This window comes from Aedes aegypti, chromosome 1 (assembly GCF_002204515.2).
Source record: "Aedes aegypti strain LVP_AGWG chromosome 1, AaegL5.0 Primary Assembly, whole genome shotgun sequence".
Classification (NCBI taxonomy): Eukaryota; Metazoa; Arthropoda; class Insecta; order Diptera; family Culicidae; genus Aedes; species Aedes aegypti.
In genome coordinates this window covers 88,466,412-88,488,111 of record NC_035107.1, presented here as the reverse complement: position 1 = coordinate 88,488,111, position 21,700 = coordinate 88,466,412, and the positions used below count along the sequence as shown (strand labels likewise).

The window sequence follows — 21,700 nt, the reverse complement described above, 5'->3', positions numbered from 1 at the left end:
GAGTGTACATCAGACACACCACACCACGGCACGGAAGGGGTCCGAAATGCACCGCACCTGTATAGACAAAATGCGGAAAATTAGTGCCCCATTGCGCGCGCCGGAGGCAGATAAGTGAATTGGGAGCCGAAAAATTAGAAATCATGAGCAGATTGATTGAGAAATTTTCTACGGAAACCCGGCAAACGTTTTCAATTAGGCAGTGTGAGGTGTAAGCGATTCCAAGCAGCGTTTTCGCCGATTTTTTGCGAAAATTTTGATTCAAATTTTGTTTCGGGTTAATCACTTCCCATGAGATATGAAGTGAACCTCGGCTTTGGAGGTCAGATGTGAAAATTGATTTTTAAAAACGTACACTCAGAAATAATATAAATCGTGAAATGTTTAAAATTCACTCATTTTTGATATTATGTAAAGGTATACTTGGTCATGTTTACGAAGTATACAATTTCATATTAGTATTCTAAACTAAGCCCGATTAATGCGAGGTAACACGAGAGTGAAAAAACTTCAGTTTTGTTGCTAATGATCGTCGGCTAGTTTTTCTCGTTTTTCTTCTGTGTTCTCAGGTAAATATTCTTAAATTCCATTATATTTAAAGGAATTAATCATTAAAGTTTTCAGAAAACTCATTCACGGCTGCAGTTCAATACGGAGATAGAAAATAGAGGAGCAATTGAACCGAACGGTTATCAACGCCAAGCTTGGATCAGGGGAGCGCATTCATTTCCGGTGGACAGCAAGCAAGACGGATATTTCCTGCATTAGAGTGCCAACTTCAAATCTTATTTACGGACGAGGTCCAGAAAAAACAAATTCCATGAAGAAAACACCCGCGTCAGGTCGATTTCAACGCTACGGATAGTCGGCAGCAATTCTGTTATTCTGTACTCAATTCCCCACGAGGTTTTTCATCAGCGCTTGACAAATATGAAGAATTTGGTTTGACTCTTCCTCTCTGTGTTGCGGATACATTCATCCCGGGAAGCCGTGCCGTGCAATGTTTAACGTCGGAAGTGTTCGTGGCAACAAAGTTGTACATCTACGGAGCAGCTCCCCCTCCACTGCGGATCATAGTAAAAGCTCGTTGCACCCATCAGATAGTTCTAGAAATAAGCTTATTCTCTGTGATTCCTAATTTATCATCTTAATTACTTATGTGTCAACATATTTTCATATATAAATAAAGAAATGTTAAGCCAATTTCATGTTGCTTCCAAATAATATGATTATCAGCCAGATATTTTAACCTCACTTTTTTTGTTTATGTTCAAGACTTATACTGAGCCTCATATATATTCAACTTATACTAGGTCCGTTTTGTCGGTAGGTAGACGAAGCTTGGGGTCAACCAGGCGAATAGAGATTTAGTGTGGCATTTAATATGCTTAGTTTAGATTTTTCTCAGAGTGTACATCGTTATATGCAATCTGCTTGGGAAATCAATTACATGAGCTCCAATCAACAGCAAATCGTTTATGGCATATCTTTACCCAAAGTATAAGATAATACAGGCATGCCATTTTTCACTAGTTTAAGTTGGCCAATGAATCTGAAGTCATTTGGTTTGTACACTGTAGAAATATATAGTGATACATTTTTAAATCGATGTACGAAGATACTCTATACTCTGGTAACCATTTCGGTTCAACCAAATTAGAATAAAAAATAATATATCGGCATCGGACATCGGCATCATTCAACAAATCATAATTCCTGTCTATTTGTTTATAAGTAAAACGACAATTTTTCGCTGACAAATAATAAATTTTGACAGCAATCGCAATTTTGGGACCAGTTCAAATCGGGCTCCAATAAATCCTTTAGGAAAAACTCTTGAAGAAGTCAAGATTTCCTCTCGAAATATCTCTAAAGACTCTTCCAGAGATTTCTCAGAGTATTCTTTCGAAGATTCCTCTAGGTGTTTTAGGGAATTTACTAGACAATTCTCCAAGATAATCTCCACTGTAATTCATAAAATGATTTCTCCAGGGGTTCCACTGGGGCTTTTACCAATGATTCCTCCGGGACGAACTTTTGTTCGTCATGAGACATTTTAGACCTATTCTGATATGGCTTCAGGAATACCTTCAGCAATTTATCCAGGGATTTGATATGGGATTTTTCAAAAGATTCTTGAAGGAACATGTTTACAGGGATTCCTTTAAAGATTTCGCAAGGAGTTCCTGCAGGAATATCTCCAGTGACTCCTCCAGTACAATCTTTACTGGGATTTTTACATCAAGTAATCCACGGATTCCTCCAGGATCAGTTTCAGGAATTCTGTCAGGATTACTTCGGAATTTTTCTTCTGGTATTTCTTCAGAGATTCTTCTAGAAAATCTTCCAAAGGTTTCTCCAAGGATTCATTCAGAAAATCTCTACAAAGATTCTTGTAGAGATATCTTCAATGCTTTTCCAGGAATTCTTCCAGGAGTTACACTATAGGACAATCTCCTCAAGGATTACTCAAGATATTTCTCTAGTGATTTTTTCAGAATTTTCTCCAAGAATTGTCATACGGACACATACAAAGATATCCTCAAGTAGTCCTCTCGAAATTTGTCCAGGAATCATTCCGAAGATTTCTTTCGGGATTCCTACACAGATCACTCCAAGGATTCAACCAAGCATTCCTCCAGGGATTCCATGAGGAATTCTGTAACCGTTCGTCGAATCGCAGTGGCTTACGCGCCACTCTCATATGGAGAGACCACTGGTCGTGTTTTGTTAAGTTGCCCGACTAAGCTTATAAAGTATGAGCGCAATCTACTAGGGAAAATGATCGAATGGTTCCGAGGTATACAATGCAAAAACTGGCTGTCGAAATTCAAAGTGAATGAATCTGAAGTGAACGCACCGAAGCAGTAAAGTGAACGTAGAACAAAAACGTGAGCGAACTAAGATCGACGACACATGACTTAAGATAATCCTGGGTGGACGAACTAACCTCAGGGATAAGTAGCGAATGAACTAATAAACGCAAAACGTAATTTAGATTGAATTCATTTATGTATTGTATTCATTTTTTCGGGTAATTCATTTATGCGGTGTAAGTGTGAGTGACATGGCCATGGTTAACGACATACCTGATCAGGACTAACATAAGCTGGCAGCTGAACGAACCGGCAGGGGTGTAGCGACGTCGCGTGATGTTCAGCACTGGGGTACTGGCTGCAGCGGGTGTCCGAACCACGAGTTTCAGAGTTCAGAGTCTCCTCTCGTAGAAGGCCAACGTGCCTCCAATTGGTCTTCGCCTTCGGGACTACGCGACCACCGTGACGTAATGTAACCTTCTCCGGATTCACGGCAGGTCGGAGGGCCTCTATCCCGTTTGGCTACCGTAATGGCGGGCCTGCACGGTCCAGATGTCCACCTCGTGGAGTAGTAATGGCCGAAAAAGGCCGTATAGCTTTTTAGCCCGTACAAAAAGCGTCAATAGGACGCTGCTGTCCAGTGAATCTACGATTAGGATTATAATGGAATAAATGAATACGGTCCTAAAGCCCTGTACCAATTTTAATGCCAATCGCTTAAGTTTGGGCTAAAAACACATGTTTACTCAATTTTTTAATGTTTTTCGTATGTTTAAATCCAAAAAAAAACATTTTTTTAGATTTAGTCCCATTCCTTGGCTTAAACTCAAATTTTGGGTGTATTTTGCTTTCCGTGTCCCTTCCAAAATGTCAGATAGGAACAACCCCGGTGGTCAAACTGAAAGCCCTGTGGTGTTTTTGTCGATTAAGAGAACGTCAAACATGATCACAAGTGTCAAGGTTCATTTATGGTCCCAATTTTTAAAATAAAGTTTAAATATGATATAGCCGTTATTTGAGCGGGAAAAGTTGCTAAAATAGTTGCAGTAACATGCTCTTTCGTGTTATTAAATAAAAACAAGAATTCATTAAACATTTTAGGACCTAATTCAAAGAAAAGAATTACCTTTTGTACGATAAGTAATTGCTCGAGAGCAGAGCCTTTGTTCTGCGTGAAAAAATAATCTAAGAAACTATTGTTCGTCAAAAGAAAAGAAAAGTTAAATTAAATTAATGTTCACTTTACTGCGCTTAAATTTACTTTCAGTTTTTTTTTTTAATTCACTTTGCACTTCTGACTAACCTTCAAATTAAATAAAAACGTAAATTATTCACCGAACTTACTTCCACTCTTCAGCCAAGACGATTTAAAAGTGAGTAAAGATTTGAGAAAATGCAATCTTCATGCTTTAGAATGCTTAGTCATATATTCTGACAGTTAACACTTACACGTACATTTAAACAATATTAAACGAGATTATTGAATTCGTGGGCCATCTACATTTAAGCTACTTTACTACTGAGCTTTTATCCTAAAAAGCTTGTAAAATATAAAATATTCGGCTGATATGTAAATGGTAGAGATGGTCGGGTTTCACATTTTTCAAACCCGAACCCGACCCGTACCCGACTTATTTTATTTCTTCAAACCCGGACCCGACCCGAACCCGAGACAATAATTGAAAGCCAAACCCGAACCCGACTCGAACCCGAAAAATTTTCGCTGTGTAAAACCGAACCCGACTCGAAACCCGAAAAAAATTGTAAGGAAAACCCGAATGAAACCCGAGTTTGAAAAGATGGTGAAATCATCGTTTCTGATGCATTGGGAAGCTTTTAGGTTGTTACTCTGTTCACAATTCTCACAAAACCCGACCTAAACCCGACTCGAACCCGACTTTTTTCAAGCCCGAACCCGACCCGTACCCGATAATTTTGTAGCCTTCAAACCCGACCCGGACCCGAACCCGAAAAATTTCAAATTTTTAAACCCGAACCCGACCCGAACCAGTCGGGTTCGAGCAATTGAGAGCAGCAATAGCCCCTTTGATCCCGAGGCCTTCAAAACACGAAAAAACGGAAACTATTGAGTTTTTTCATGTAAAAACACATTTTTTGTGAAATTTTATATTTTTCCCGAAAATTCAAAATTTTAAGCCTTCACTTCGTCCAAAAAGATTGAAAATCGGTCAAACGGTTCAAAAGTTATAATTTTTTTAAAAATAAAAATTTTGCAAAATCACGATTTTTCTGGTCACCCTATTTTGGAAATGGTCACCCTAATCAAAAAATCTAAAATTACGTGTATCCTTATTTCGGATAAGGAACAAAATAGCAAATTTGCACGGAATTCGGAGACCCACTAGATCGGTTTTTCATGGAATGGCTGTAAGGTACCGCGGGGCAAGTGGGTAAATGGGGTAAGTGAAAACAATTGATATATTTTACTGAATATGTGAATTTACGTTTTAAACTCATGCGTAAACCTTTGAAGCCATTGAAAACATTACGATAGGTAAGGGATTTCTGAGCTTTTTTAGTCATTATTGCATAATTTTGCGAAAAATTGTTAACCTGTCAACTGTTACTCCGTAACAAGTTGGCGGCGTACAATCTTATTTTAATATTTTCAGTGGAAAAAAGTTGCGGAAAATTATTTCCTGTACCACTTCTTGGTTGTCCTCTGTGACAGTTTCAAACCGCAATAAAAAAAGTTTTAGAATTAATTCGACGTAGACCTAAAAACAACTAAATTTAAACACCGTCAATTTTCTTATCAGGTGGGGCAAGTGAAAAGTTTATCATTAGAGATTGAATTTGTGTTTTCTCTTTAAGTAGCCTTAAGTAAACATGATTATCATAGAAAAACATGACGTGCTGATAATTCAAGAAACACTATACTCAAGCGTTAAAAGCTATTAAAAATCATGGAACTTCTCTAAAAGATGTTGCCAAACATTACAATATTAACACAGACAAACAGACGTAATACTTAGAACAAATCTCGATCCAAATCATAGTCATGAGGACGTGTACGCCCAATGCTAGAATTAGTGTATTTGGCCGACGGGCCAACAGATAGCGGTAGTGTGTAAACGTCAAACGCGAACAAAAACGATGCGAGCGCTGCGGGTGGCGGATTGGCCACCTACCATATTTTTGAATCGACCGTTAAAAAGGTGATCGATGGACAATGATGAGAGTGTGACGTCTTATGTCTACTTCGAGCATCCAATTAAAAGGAAGACGTTGACTGAAAAGTTGCAATATTAGAGAACACACGGAAATCTCGTGGAATGTCTATGTAAAGCTAGTTCAAAACATAAAAATGGAGTATAGATCTATCCACATAAAAAAGATTCGAAGTACGTTATTGAAGGATTCCGTTTGATTTCTCCCGAAGAGTTATCCGACGTCATATTCGACTTTCTCAAAAACAAATAACGAGCAGTGGAAATTCTACAGAGCAGAAATGCAATTGCTGTCCTATAATGTAAGAACTAACATTGGAAATTAACTGAACAGAAGAAAATTCAAGTGAAAAGAATAACATTTTCTTTGTTTACATGTTACTTATGTTATTGTTCATTGGGAAGCCTTAATGAATGTTAAAGCTAATAGAAATCGTGAATATAACTGTTTGTTTTTGAATTTATTGTTTAAAATGGTAAACTTTTGACTTGCCCCACTTTTGGGGAAAGTGAAAAGTAAGGAGACATTTTTTAAAATCTTTTTCTGTATTTTTTTCTTCAATTTTTCATAAAAATCAATTTCAGCATGCCGCTTATATTTGGTGGAAGTCAAGCTAAAAAATATACACGACCTCATTTGTTTCAATTTAAAGTCTCTAGAATTTGAAGAATCTCAACTATGCGAATTCCATTACCCACTTGCCCCACGGTATCTTATATATATATTTTATGACATAGGGGATTGCTGGTTTGGTTAGCAGACTACCTATGTATCAGGCGTAAGGAAAGGCGTGATGAAAGCGTTAGGAAACGGTTTATTTCTGTCCGACTCGGGTTCTAGCAAATTCTATGAACGGTGATAGATCAACTGTGATATATTAAGAGTGGTAGATAGAAGCAAGTGAAAGATACAACTACAAAGTACGAGGTAAGGGACGGGCCTGGGATTGAGCCCATAAACTTCTGCTTATGAAGCAGAAGCGGTAGCCATTTGACCACCAACCCCGTCATTACCTGTTTAGAAAATCTAGTAGAGAACAAAAAATCTTCCTGGAGGAATCTCTGGCAAATCTGCTAGATGAATCCCGAAAGAAATAACTGTAGGGATTACGGTAGATATTATCTTAGAGAAATTTCTAGTAAAATCCCTGGATGAATCTTGGAAATAATTCCTGGATAAATCTCTGGAAGAGTCCCTTGAGATATTTCGACAGGAATTGTTGAGGGAATCTCTGGATGTATATTTGTTTGAATATTTTGAATTGAAATGCTCGTTCTTTAAATGGTAAAGAGGACGGGCTGTTTAATTTTCTAACAGCTAATAAGGCGGCATCCACAAATTACGTAACGTTCGAGGGGGAGGGGGAAGTAGGCTCAAGCGTTACGGCTCACATAAAAATTTTAAAATTTTCATGTAAAAAGTTTTACAGAGGGGGGGCGGTGTCAAAAATTTTCAATTTCAGCATTACGTAATAGATAGACGCTGCCTAAGGCAGGTCCCATTTATTACGTAACGCTAAAATTTAACCCCCGTTCGAAACGCTTTTTGAGGAAATATAAAAGTTTTGTATTGTTGAGCCCTCTCCATAGAGCGTTACGTTATTTTTGGACGGTGCCTAACATACATATAGCAGTTGCTACTGAAACTTGTTTGAAACCAGGATCCAAACTCAAAAAAGATCCTTCTTGTTAATCGTAATGAGCAACTGGATGCAGCATATGATGGTGGTGCAGTCATCATTCATAGCTTTCGTCATCTCAAACCAAAATTTTTGAAACTTTGGGTTTTTCTGTCGAAACACAGCGGGATAAATATACTTTCATAGCTGCCTATTTGCCCTTTCAATGCACTGGGCAGCAAGTCAATTTTCTTGCTAAATGACTTGCGGAAATTTACTCACAATAAATCAATTTTTTTGTCATCGCTCATGGATTAATTTGCAAAGTAATTCCAACGGCAGAATTTTATTAATGAGTGCTCTTCAGGATATTTCTAAATTGAATATCCTGATAGCCCTACTTGTTTTTCCTTTTCTAGAAACCCTTCTGCGATTGATTTGGTCACTCTAGTCACCAAAGTACCAATTAATGGGGTCTACTATACTACTTAGGGACACACAAAGTACCAGCAATCATACGTAACACTCACGCTAATGCTTTTCTTTACGCTTGCCAAAATTAAAGTTAAAACTTTGTGTGATGAAACCCGAAACCATCTCATTGATTGATACTTTTTACGTACCTAATCAACAAATGCACCTTATACATTACTTCCGCACAGAAAAAAAAAACGGTTTTCCCTTACTTGTTACCAATGTTAGGAAGGGTAATCGCCTCCCAATATATAGTACCGTAAAACGGGGTTTCTTTGGTAATGCGGTTATTTATGATAGTATGAGACCCAAAGCATACGAAGCGAAATAACATAATTTATGTAAATCAGTTAAGCAAATCGAATGCAGAAGTAAAAATTCAGAGTTGCTTCCATTGGAACCCAGAGCATTTGAGGCTTTATACTCAAATATTTAAAATTGAAGATTTTTAAGCCATTTTGAAACTCTTACAAACAATATGTACTAGGACAACATTTGATGAAGTTTTTATGAGTTCATCACTTATCCTTTTCAGCCTAGTCATAGTAGAAATTATAAAAGTTACCCCGTTTGACGGTACCGAAAACCGACCAAAGCGTAACGCTTTCTCGCGCTTTTCTCCGTGCACCTGTAACGAGAAGAAAACTATCGCTCTTCCCTTTCAACATCGCATCGCATCCAACCATTAGCCATAACAATTATGAAATTAATCATTTATGCGATTTTCACCCTACATAATTACCCCCATCGCTGCTTGGCTGCTGCTTTGGCGATTACACATCGGAACCGAACCGACCGGACATGATCTTGGAACGCATCGAAAAATGCAAACATCCGAATTAATGCACCGCGATTGCGTGCGCCGTGAACAAAACACGCATACTCAATCATCGCCGCCGAAATCCAACGGTTTTATTCGTCCGTTCCAATCTGAAATCTGTGGTGAAATGCATCGGACCATTGCGCCGCGCGTGGTTTACTGCACCTGTTGTATGCTGCTGTTTCTGCTGCTGGAAATAGGGCAATGGCGCTCTGTCTGATACTGATGACCGGCCGGCTTGGAGCGATGGTTGGCAGCAACGTGGTCGGCGTCCTGCTCACCTACAATTGCGAACTGATCTTCATTGTGATGGGGGGACTGCTGATAGGTGAGTTTTGAACTAACGCCGTTCATTTTTTCAGAACAGGATGTAATAGCTTTTCAATATGTGTTGCTAATTGAGGCACAAGATGTTTTTTTTTTTTCAAATTTACCATGATTACAGTTAGGTAAAAATTTATTGCATTATCTCTTCATCTTCTTCTTAAATAGTAACTCCTTCTTCTTCTACTCCTCTATTATTTATTTTTATTTATTATTTATTTATTTGGTGTTACATCAATTAGCTTGATAAAACCTCGCCAACAACGTTTCGCCAATTCACTCCATACTCGACTGCGACCCACGCTCTCCAGGTCCTGGTGCACCTGGTTAATCCATCTAGCTCGCTGCGCCCCACGCCTTCTTGTTCCGACCAGATTCGAGGCGAACACCATCTTTACAGGGTTGTTGTCCGGCATTCTTGCAACATGCCCTGCCCAGCGTATCCTTCTAGCTTTGGCCATCTTCTGGATACTAGGTTCTCCGTTGGTTGGGCGAGCTCGTGGTTCATCCTTCGCCGCCACACACCGTTCTCATGCACACCGCCGAAGATCGTCCTAAGCACCCGACGATCGAAAACTCCAAGTGCTTGCAGGTCCTCCTCGAGCATCGTCCATGTTTCATGCCCGTAGAGAACTACCGGCCTTATGAGCGTTTTGTACATGGTACATTTGGTGCGGGCGTGAATCTTTTTTGACCGCAGCTTCTTCTGGAGGCCATAGTAGGCCTAACTTCCACTGATGATGCGCCTCCGTATTTCACGGCTAACGTTATTGTCAGCCGTCAGCAAGGATCCAAGGTAGACGAACTCGTCGACCACCTCGAAAGTATCCCCATCTATCGTAACACCAGCTAGCATGTACTTTTTTTTTTTCCTTCTAAGCAATGGGGGGATAAACTGCTCAACAGACTCCGGACCGAGGTCCGGGAGTGTGGGGTTGGGGACCATTTACTACGTACAAGCAGTAAACAGGACTACACCCCCGACCCACTAAACCATTTCCATTGCTGCCAAACCCTTCGTCTCTCCGGGACCACCAAGAAGGCATTGCTTCGCAGAGAGGCTATTGCACATCGCATCCTCCAGGTTAGCTGCGTAGCCATGCAGCAACGAACATTGATGACACGCTTAGGGGGGTCCACCAAGGTAGCATGCTGGCGCATTGCCAGCTTCCCGGGTGGTTCTCACCTCCCGTTGTCCGCTGAAAGCGGGCAGGGTCGACCACTAAGCCCGCGCCCAGCTGCACCGCAGGTATCAAGAACTGATACTGCGGGCTTCGCAATTTGACCTACTGAAGGCTCAGGCCCTATCAGCTAGCACCAGCTGGGATTGCTGACGAAGGGGCCTCCACCTGCCCCGAGCAACCAGAGGCTCGTATCCACCCAGTAGGCCAGCGCCACGACAGCAGCGCTACCAGGATGTTCTCCCCGCGGCCACTTAATCGCTGTAAGGGTCGATTTCGACCGTAGGGCACCGGTATGACCTACGTAGCCGACTGCGAACCCTTGGACCACCTGTTGATTAGCGTCTGCACTAGTCACCTTCTTTGGAGTTCCGAGACGATGTGGGTGATAGCCGATGAAACGGCATTCCAGTCAAACTCGTCTGCACACATCCTCTGGACCAAATTGTCCGGAGTCGTGTCCCGACCGCATGTGGCAAACATGCGGTCACGCATTGTGCGGAAACGCGGGCACACGAACAAAACGTGTTCCGCCGTTCCTCTAAACCTGCACAAACTGGGCATTCGGGAGAACCCGCATGACCGAAACGGTGTAGATACTGTCTAAAGCATCCATGACCCGAAAGGACCTGTGTTAGGTGGAATGTTAGTTCCCCATAGCGCCTATTGACCCAGATATCTAACCTCGGAATCAACCTGTGAGTCCACACTCCCTTGGTGGAACTGTCCCACGCACGCTGCCATTTGACCATGGAGGCCAGTCTGGCAGTCCTGCGTATGCCTCTTGTGCCGCGCCTTTCGAAACACTCTATGTCTTCCATGATAAGTATACCAATAGGCATCATACTCATCACCGGTGCATCGTGTGACACGGTACGGTACGCGCTCGCAACCCTCAGGCTCATTAGCCTATAAGTACTCTCTAGCTATCGGTAGCTATCGGTACTCAAAGCCGTGCCCCAAGCCGGGCCACCATACCTCAGTATGGACGAGGCGACACTGGCCAGAAGCTTACGCTTACTGGCGTACACCGCAGAGCTATTGGACATCATCCGGGACAGTGCCACAATAGCTGTGGAGGCTCTCTTGCAGGCATAATCGACATGGCTACCGAAGGTAAGCTTGTCGTCGATCATCACCCCCAAGTGTTTGACGGAGCGCTTCGAAGTGATTGTGCAGTCGCCTACACTGATCACCGCTTGCTGCACCGACTTTCGGTTGTTGACAACAACAGCCTCAGTTTTGTGGTGAGCCAATTCCAGTTTCCTGGAGCTCATCAACTCCTCCACAATTGCGATCGAGTGGGCTGTAGTCAATTCCACTTCTTCGATCGATTCACCGTAGACCTCCAGCGTAATATCGTCGGCAAAGCCAACGATGACCACACCCGCCGGGAATTTTAATCTCAACACCTCGTCGTACATGACATTCCATAACACCAGGCCCAGGATGGAACCTTGCGGGACTCCTGAGGTTATGTGAAAGCACTTCCGACCCACCTCTGTGTCATAGACTAATACCCGATTCTGGAAGTAACTTCCGAGAATCTTGTACAGGTACTCGGGTATCCCCAGACGCAGGAGCGCATCAGCAATAGCCACCCAGCTGGCACTATTAAATGCGTTCCTTACATCCAGAGTCACTACTGCGCAGTAGCGAATACCCCTCCTGGAATGCTATCTCAGCGGTTTTCTTAACCATCAGAATAGCGTCTACGGTGGACCTCCCTTTCCGGAAGCCGAACTGGTTGCCTGAGAGACCATTTACACCCTCGGTGTACCTCGACAGTCTGTTGAGGATGATCTTCTCGAGCACTTTCCCCACCGTGTCAATCAAGCATATTGATCTATACGCCGACGGGTCACCGGGTGGTTTCCCCGCCTTTGGCAATAGTACCAGGCTCTGCCTCTTCCACGCATCTGGAAATACTCCCTCGTCCAGGCATATCTGCATAGCAGATCTGAACATACCGGGAGCCTCCAAGATTGCGACTTTGAGGGCCAGGTTTGGAACTCCGTCCGGACCTGGTGCCTTCCCCATGCTTAGTGATTTTGCAATCCCTACAAGTTCCTCATCGGTTACTCTATCCTCATCGCCAGCCCCAATCCCCGGCTGTCCTACAAAAGGAGGCCATGGGCTAGGGTTGTGGCGCGGAAAGAGCCCCTCGATGATCCCCTCCAGCATCTGTGGAGATTGCTCCGTAGGAGCAATTGCACCTCTTGTCTTCGCCATAACGATCCTGTAGGCATCACCCCACGGGTTCGCGTTGGCACTCTGACAGAGTCCCTCGAAGCAGGCCTTTTTGCTTGCCCTTATCTCGGATTTTAGCGCGACTTTGGCAGCGGTGAACACCGCCCGTCGTTCTTCACGCTCCTGCTCGGTACGTGCTCGCTGCATCCGTCTCCTGGCCCGTAGGCAGGCACGGCGCAGGTTCGCAATAGCTTGAGTCCACCAGTACGTCGGTGGTCTCCCATTCCTAGGGTGGACTTTTCTAGGCATGGTCGCATCGCATGCACGCGTAAACACCGCTACCAGTTCGTCCCCGCTTAGGCCGAGTAGGTTACGCTCACGGCGGAGCGCCTCCCTAAGTACTTCATCATTGAAGTACGATGTTTTCCACCTACGAGGGCTTGGCCTTGACCTAGCCGCTTCCTCAACCCGCTGCCTGCTGTTGTTGTAGTCGATACTGTAGCGAACCGCCAGGTGGTCGCTGTGAGTGTAGGCATTGTCTACCCTCCAGTTCGAACTACTCGTTAGGCCAGGACTACAAAAAGTAACGTCGATAATCGACTCCGCTCCGTTTCGGCTGAAGGTACTTTTGGTACCAACATTAGCCAGATCGACATCTAGCACGGCCAGTGCCTCTAGCAGGATTTGACCTCGCTGGTTCGTGATGCGGCTTCCCCATTCCACGGCCCAGGCATTGAAGTCACCCGCTATTACTACTGGCCTTCGCCCTGTCAACACGGTCGTCATGCAGTCCAGCATCTGCGTGAACCGCTCGGTCGACCAACTCGGAGGCGCATAGCAGCTACAGAAGAGGACCCCGTTTACCTTGGCGATCACGAAGCCCTCGTAGGTAGTAGACACCAACTGCTGGACATGGTATTTACCCGTTGTCCATATCGCCGCCATTTTTCCGGATCCATCCACGACCCAGCTGCCGTTGCCGGCAGGTACTCGGTATGGGTCCGATATGATGGCGATGTCCGTCCCCCACTCAGCAACTGACTGATACAGCAGTTGCTGAGCTGCGTCACAGTGGTTCAGGTTCAGCTGCGTTACCTGCACTGTGACTTTTTGTTTATGGCTCGTTTGAAGGTCGGGCACCTTGAGCCTCCCGTTGGGTGATTGTTGTTCACGGACTTGCCGGAACAAATCAAGCACTTGGGAGGGTTCTTGCAGCCTAGTGCCTTATGACCTTCCTCACCACAACGCCTGCACAACTTGGTCCTATCAGGGCCTTTACAGCCCCAGGACTTGTGTCCAGGTTCCCTACACCTAAAGCAGATCACCGGTTGCTCATGTATGTTCAGTGAGCATACTGACCAACCAACCTTGATCTTGCCTACCTTAGCGGACTTATTTGCGTCCGCCACAGGTAGGTGTACTAAGGCCACCTGAGTACCTGCCGGACCTTTCCGTAGCTGAACGGCGGTGGTGGGCACCTGAACTTCAGAGTCACTGACTGCGTCAGAGCCCTCACTTCAACACCAGCGCCAAGGACCTCTTCCGCCAAACTTTTGTAGGCGGCGCCCTTGCGCTCCTTGTCGCGCTTAAGCTCGACAAAGATCATTTCACCTGTACGAGTGCGTAGGACACTGCGTACGTCGGCTCCTAGATCCGCAAGCTTCGCGTCACTGCGCATCGCCTTCAGGACTTCCGAGTACTTGGACTCTTCCGTCTTGATGATGATCGCATCACCCTTTTCGCGCTTGGCACCTACCCTCCTACCTTTCTTAGGTCTGGTATCCCTGCGCTCCTGAACCTGCTGAAGAACCTCCTGCTTCTTCTTCTTCTTCCTGTTCACTTCGGTTGTCCAGGGGGCGTCCCCCCCTGATCCGCCCTAACCTGTGGTGATTGAGGGCCTCTCAAAGGTCGCAACCCCCTGTTCCCATCACTCCGTGAGGGGCCGGCCTTTTCGGGCCCACCCTTCTCGGCTTTCCGGGACGCCTGGCTGGGGTCCGATTTTCCGGCACTTCTGCCGGTTTTCGGGGTCAATATCCGCCTGGCCTTGCGAGTGCCGCCGGGTAGCTCCTCCCCTGACGGCTGCCTCGCGCGCTTCTGCGATTGCTTGTTGTAAGCATTCGCTTCCGCGCTTTTGGGGCTACCCGCGAAGACGAAGGGCTCCGTCTGGGTAGACTTCGGCACCTTCAATTCCACGGGCTCTGCCGCAGCCACAGTCACCATGGGTTCAGCATGGTTCTGCTTGGCCGCCAACATTGACTTACGAAGTCTAAACAGGGCCTGCTTGAGGTCCTTGCTGATGTTAGACTTCGAGGACGCAAAGTCAATTATGGAGTCGAGCTGCTGTGCAGCCACTTCCATCGCAGAGAGCCCATCTCTACTTTTATTGATGGCCCTCATCAACCACGCTCCATCCATAACCTCACCCGATGCGTTAGCCGGGGATGAAATATGGTTTCCTGCACTGGCACTACGTGCACTGCTGCCTCCTCCTGCTTCTACTCTCCTCAACGGAGATCTAGCTAGCCCACTTCTTGCGAAGGGGTTCGCTTCCCTACTACTGCTACTACCTGCACTACTACTATTGTTTAGATTAGAAATTGTACTCATTATTGAATCCCACGAGTAGCACGGGAAAAGAGGTCCACCACGCCAGAACCCTGCATTAACGCGGTAAGGGACAAAGTACTGTGAGGGGTGCCCAGGTGCCCCACAGGCTCCGTTAATGGCCGAACATCTTTTTCACCCCTTCGACCATTCATTCCTCAGCACGGTTTTTCGCTTGACCCTTTGAATTGGGGTTACCCCGTTTGGTGGACTCTTACCACCGGAACAGGTCATCCGTTGTTCTATTCTATAAGCCGGAAACTACACAGCATATACTTTGTCTTGGTCGCATTCACCACCAGTCCAACTTTAGCTGCCTCGCGTTTCAGGCGGGTGTACAGGTCTGCCACCTTTTCAAATGTTCGGCCGACGATGTTCATATCATCCGCGAAGCAAACAAATTGACTGGATCTCGTAAAAATCGTACCCCGGCTGTTAAGCCCGGCTCTCCGCATAACACCTTCTAGCGCAATATTGGACAACAGGCACAAAAGTCCATCACCTTATCGTAGTCCCCGGTGGGATCCAAACAAACTGGAGTGTTCGCCAGAAACCTTCACAAAATTTTGCACACCTTCCACCGTCGCTCTTATCAGTCTCGTGAGCTTCCCGGGAAAGCTGTTCTCGTCCATGATTTTCCATAGCTCCACGCGGTTGATACTATCGTATGCCGCCTCAAAACCGATTAAAAGGTGATGAGTTGGGACCTGGTATTCACGACATTTTTGGAGGATTTGCCGTACAATAAAGATCTGGTCCGTTGCCGATCGACCGTCAACGAAGCCGGCTTGATAACTTCTCACGAATTCGCTTACTATAGGTGATAGACGACGGAAGAGAATCTGGAATAACACTTTGTAGGCCGCATTTAGAATGGTGATCGCTCGAAAGTTCTCACAATCTAACTTGTCGCCTTTCTTGTAGATGGGGCATATTATCCCTTCCTTTCACTCCTCCGGTAGCTGTTCTGTTTCGTACAACTTGCATGCAGCCTTATGGCGCATGTACGTATATCGCCTCCACTTTTGTACTCTTATGCACTATCATATACGAGTTTGTGTTCACTGGGCAGCTCCGATACCATCCTTACCAGCAGCTTTATTGTTCTTGAGTTGGTAAATGGCATCCTTAACCGCCCTCAAAGTGGGGGCTGGTTGGTTTCTATCTTCCGCAGTACTGACGAAGGCATTTCCTCCGTTGTCCCGTCCTTCATTGCCTGTGCTCTCAGCGCCATTCAGGTGCTCGTCGAAGTGCTGTTTCCACCTTTCGATCACCTCACGCTCGTCCGTCAGAATTTTTCCATCCTTATCCCTGCACATCTCGGCTCGCGGCACGAAGCCGTTGCGGGATGCGTTGAGCTTCTGATAGAACTTACGCGTTTCTTGAGACCGGCACAGCTGTTCCATCTCCTCGCACTCCGTCTCCTCCAGGCGGCGTTTTTTCTCCCGAAAGAGGCGGGTCTGCTGTTGCCGTTTCCGTTTATAGCGTTCAACGTTCTGCTGGATCCCTTGCTGCAGCATGACCGCTGCATTCTTCTCCTCCAAAACCTCCTGGCACTCCTCGTCGAACCAATCGTTCCGTCGACTCCATCCCACGTACCCGAAGTTGCTCTCAGCGGCATCGTTGATGGCTGCTTTCACTGTTCTCTGACCACTCTGCTTTTACTGTTCTTCAGCAGTTCTCAAGAGGGGCTTCGTCCAGCTCACCCTCTTCCGGTAATGCAGCCTCGAGGTGCTGCGCGTATTCCGCTGCAACATCCGGTTGCTTGAGCTGCTCTAGGTCATACCGGGGCGGCCGTCGGTACCGTACGTTGTTAACGACAGAGAGTTTTGGGCGCATTTACTTAACTTATTGAGCTCTTATTCGCCAGCTTGGGCATCAGCAGAGCGAATTCAAATCAGACAGTTCTTTTTTTTGTCTGCTCTATCGATTAAATCTATTTGTGGATTTTCCAGAGAGAGTCCAGAGAGAAGTTCATTATTCCTTGCCGTTGGTCGATTGTCATGTTATCCATGTACATTAGAGCATGTTCGCTCAGAAGAGGGTCAGTTGTCAGTCCGCTTTCAGACGGCCATGGTGTTGGACGGGTGGAGCTCGTGTGGTTTTCAAGCGGACTGACGAAGAGTTTTATGTTGGGGGGCTGGGAACCAAACCCATGACGATCAGTTTATGAGGTGAACATGTACGCCTCGTTGCCCCCTGAGCAAGTATTTGCCCAAACATTTTTAAAGGATTTCACTCAAATCCGTCTAGATGTGACTTCGCGAATTCAATTTTCAAATATACATACCGTATCGTACATATTTCCAAAAATGCCTCCTCATACTTTTTCAAAAATTAATCTAAGTATAGTTTAAAAAAAATCCACATCGTTTTTGTATGGGAGTTTTTAAAGGTTTCCTAACACAAAAACTTCATCATGACTTCACTAATCTAACAATCATATACCACACCGATATCAGGTTATCTCAGGCCTCCAACTGCACAATAGGACAAGCGCCAATTGATTCAGCAGTTTTGTTTGCAGAAATCCTTGTCCCATTGTTCAATCGAAGAATTGAACCATTTTGGACATTGGTTTGTTCATTGTACATAAAACGAGAAGACACTCTTATTCTTCCTAGTGTTAAGTTTTGCGCTATTGAATACAATTCCTACAATAAAAATAAACATAAACTTTTCAGAGACATTTATTAAAAATGTTCTAGGAACAATCATTTTGTATAAGCTAGAGATTATAAAATTGGATAGCGACCTGTAGCGATTAAATAACTTTTGCTGTATGTGACTTCCGTGATTTTAAATTGTGAAGGCAAAAAATGAGGTCACACTCAAGTAGTCACGCTAAAGTATTTTATACAGCACTATTAAAAAAGTATGCTTGTTATACACATCATCATGGTTCTGAAGGTGACGAATCGTACGTCGGCCAAAAGTTTAAGTGTTTGAAAGTTTAGGTGAAGATAAACCGAAGTCATGCACCTCGAATTTTCAAGAGCACAAATTGGAGAACAAAACATTCGTTTACGCTGAAAACTTGATCAATTAGTCAATCTCTGAAGGTGACCGATCGATAAAATTTTCAGCGTGCGAATACTCTGAATGGCATAAAATCGTTTAGCATAAAGTTATTTAACATAACGACCATTTGATATAATATGAAGAATATCATGTTTGGAAAAAAACGAGCCTAACTATGATGGTACTCCAGTTATGTCAAATGGCCACTCAGTGTTACATATCTCGCATAACCTATGATCTCGCCCTAAAAGCCATTGGTTACCGAGTGTGTAGCTTGTTGTTACCGAGCTAACGAATGGATTTACACGTTATTCAACAATGCTACGATGAAGAGAAGATCCTCCTCTATCTCCCAGTGGTGATAGTTTTCATCCTGAGTCATTCATTTGCTACGAAACAAGGAGTTACACACTCGGTTACCAATGGCTTTTAGGGCGAGATCACAAGTTTTGCGAGATATGATTATGCCAACTGACCATCTGTCAAATGACTTTCTGCCATATGGGCTCCTCCATTCAGCACAGTGCACTTTTAGGTTATCTAGATTTCTGCTATTAAAAATTTAACAAAATCCAAGACGAAACCAGACTTTTTGGCTAAGTTTTTTTTTAAGAACAATGGAAAATACCCTATTTTGTCCAACATCTATCTGTATAATTGAAGTGAGAAATGCTTGAAAAATAATCGGTTACACTACTGTATCTAACAATTACAAATACAAATATTGTATCGAATATAAAACCCCTATATAAACGTACATACCTATACGTACTTTTCTTAACGGCTTTTCCTCTATTCTTTCTCCCAATCCAGTTTGCGCTGCAATTGGAACGACCTTACCGGGAAAGTGACAGAGCACAATTCGAAAAATGCTGATGTCTACTGCCGCTGCTCTTCTTTCAACGAATCGTACCTTGTCACAATCATCTCGTCATCAGCAGCATACCTCTAAAGGCCTGCCCACCATCAATATGTTCAATCAATTTACTACGCACAAGAACCTGCGTCAACGCTGCTAAACGAGCGAAACTGAAAAAAAATCATCAATAGCATCGATAGACGTGCCTTTCTAGCTATAGCGGCTCAGTACCGCTGGCAGTTGAGCTAGAAAGCCTCAGCTAGCGTCCATCTCGCGGGCTATCGGTTATCAGCCAATAAAATTGCATAAATAATTAGCTCCGTGAAAGGTATAGAGCTGTCGATGAGAGCAAGAAAAAAAGATCGGCTAAGCATGAACCGGAAAGTGCAATCAACGACCGATCATCAAATAGCAAGTAGGTAGATCCTATAGAGACTTCATTTTACGAGCTCACACGCCGGCGATCGGCGGTTATCATCCATTAGCTATTAGGACGATCGATCGGAGTACCGCCAACTACGCAGGAGAGCTTCGATCGGGGAGGCCATAAATCAATTTTACGAGGCCTAGTTGAAAGTGAAGCTGTTCGATATGAGATTGTATTATGGAAAGAAGTGTAGTTATAAGAATAAATTCGATATTTTAACTAATACCAAAGTGAATGTTAGTCAGTACGTCACAAAATTAGAGTAAACATAGATAGAATAAATAAAATTTGAGATCAAACAAAGCTTCAGTAATATGTATTCCGAAATAATTTGAGAAATTTGTTTACGTTTTGAAGCCCTTGTTTAGTAATCATTCCACACAAGTGTCAAACCAATACGATATGAGCTTCGGAATGCTTGTGGGATTCTTTTTTGATAAAATGTTTAGGTCAGTGGTTTTGAACCTGTTTCATTCCGTGCACCTCTTTCGAAAAATCGACAGTCCTTATTCGCTCCTTGCAGAAGAAGAGATACAATTTGAAAGCCTTTATACTATATTTGATTTAGGGTCTTAAATTATATAGGGCTCTTTATGTTCCTACCAGGGGGTGAAGATAGCCATACCTGTAAACGCGCAGCTATTCAGCAAATCTAGCTGAGGGTCGAGGGTTCGATTCGCGCCGGTCAAGGATCTTTTCGTAAAGAAAATTTTCTCTATTTTCCAGGGCGTAGATTATCTGCGTACCTGTCACACAATATACACATGCAACACACATGCGGTTGGTTCAACGAGGAGTGTCGGACGGTTTTGGACGAGAAGAATGCAGCGCGGGCGATGATGCTGCAGCAAGGCACTCGTCAAAACGTGGAACGATACAAACAGAAGCGAAGACAGCAAACCCATCTATTCCGGGATAAAAAGCGCCGCCTGGAAGAGTTGGAGTGCGAAGAGATGGAGCAGCTCTATCGTTCTCAAGACACGCGTAAGTTCTACAAGAAAATAAATGCATCCCGCAAAGGCTTTGTGCCGCGAGCCGAAATGTGCCGGGATAAGGATGGAGGTATCTTGACGGACGAACGTGAGGTGATTGAAAGGTGGAAGCAGCACTACGATAAACACCTAAACGGCGCAGAGGAGGAAGATCAAGATAGCAGGAGGATTGGCTTCATCAGTACGGCGGATGATGGAGACGTGCCAACTCCCACAATAGGTGAAGTTAAGGATGCTATCAAACAGCTCAAGAACAACAAAGCAGCTGGAAAGGATGGTATTGGAGCGGAACTAATAAAAAAGGGCCCGGACAGGTGGCCACTTGTCTGCACCGATTGATAGCCAGGATCAGGGATACAGAACAGCTACTGGAGGAGTGGAAGGAGGGAATAATATACCCAATATACAAAAAGGGTGACAAGTTAGAATGTGAGAACTATCGAGCGATCACCATTCTTAACGCAGCCTTTAAAGTGCTTTCCCAGATCATCTTCCGCCGTCTATCGCCACTGGCAACCAGATTTGTGGGAAGCTATCAAGCCGGTTTTGTGGACGGGCGATCGACGACAGACTAAATCTTTATGTTGCGGCAGATCCTCCAAGTCCCTACGCACCACCTACTCATCGATTTCAAAGCGGCCTATGATACCATCGACCGCGAAGAGCTATGGAAGATTATGGACGAGAATGGTTTTCCCGGGAAATTGACTAGACTGATCAAAGCAACGATGGATAGTGTACAGTGCTGTGTGAAGATATCGGGTGCATTATCGGACCCGTTTGAAACACGCAAAGGACTTCGACAAGGCAATGGTCTTTCCTGACTCCTGTTCAATATTGTGCTAGAAGGTGTTATGAAACGGGCGGGCTTCAACATGCGGGGCACGATCTTCAATAAATCCAGCCAGTTCATCTGCTTTGTTGACGACGTGGACATTGTCGGAAGAACGTTCCAGGTGGTTTCTGAACAGTATACCAGGCTGAAACGTGAAGCAGATTGGTTTGGATTGAAGGTAAATACGTCGAAGACGAAATATCTGCTGGCTGGAGGAACCGAGCGCGATAGAGCTCGCATTGGCAGATGCGTGATGATCGACGGGGATGAGTTCGAGGTGGTGGACGAATTTGTCTACCTCAATGATATAACGTCGGATAACAACTGCAGCAGAGAAATTTGAAGAC

General features: G+C 44.4%; 1 protein-coding gene across 2 annotated transcripts in view; it reads left to right on the top strand.

Moving 5' to 3' along the window:
* LOC5578880 (synaptic vesicle glycoprotein 2C) overlaps window positions 1-19,447 on the top strand; it is a 45,463-nt gene extending 26,016 nt beyond the window's left edge. The window contains exons 7-8 of one of the 2 annotated variants that reach the window (XM_021841819.1): window positions 9,121-9,248; window positions 19,054-19,447. In XM_021841819.1, coding sequence (XP_021697511.1) covers window positions 9,121-9,248; window positions 19,054-19,091 — 166 coding nt within the window. In that variant the 3' untranslated portion in view covers window positions 19,092-19,447. The remainder of the gene's footprint in view (window positions 1-9,120; window positions 9,249-19,053) is intronic. The other variant, XM_001664039.2, reaches the window with a different exon arrangement.
* The last annotated feature ends 2,253 nt before the right edge of the window (window positions 19,448-21,700 follow it).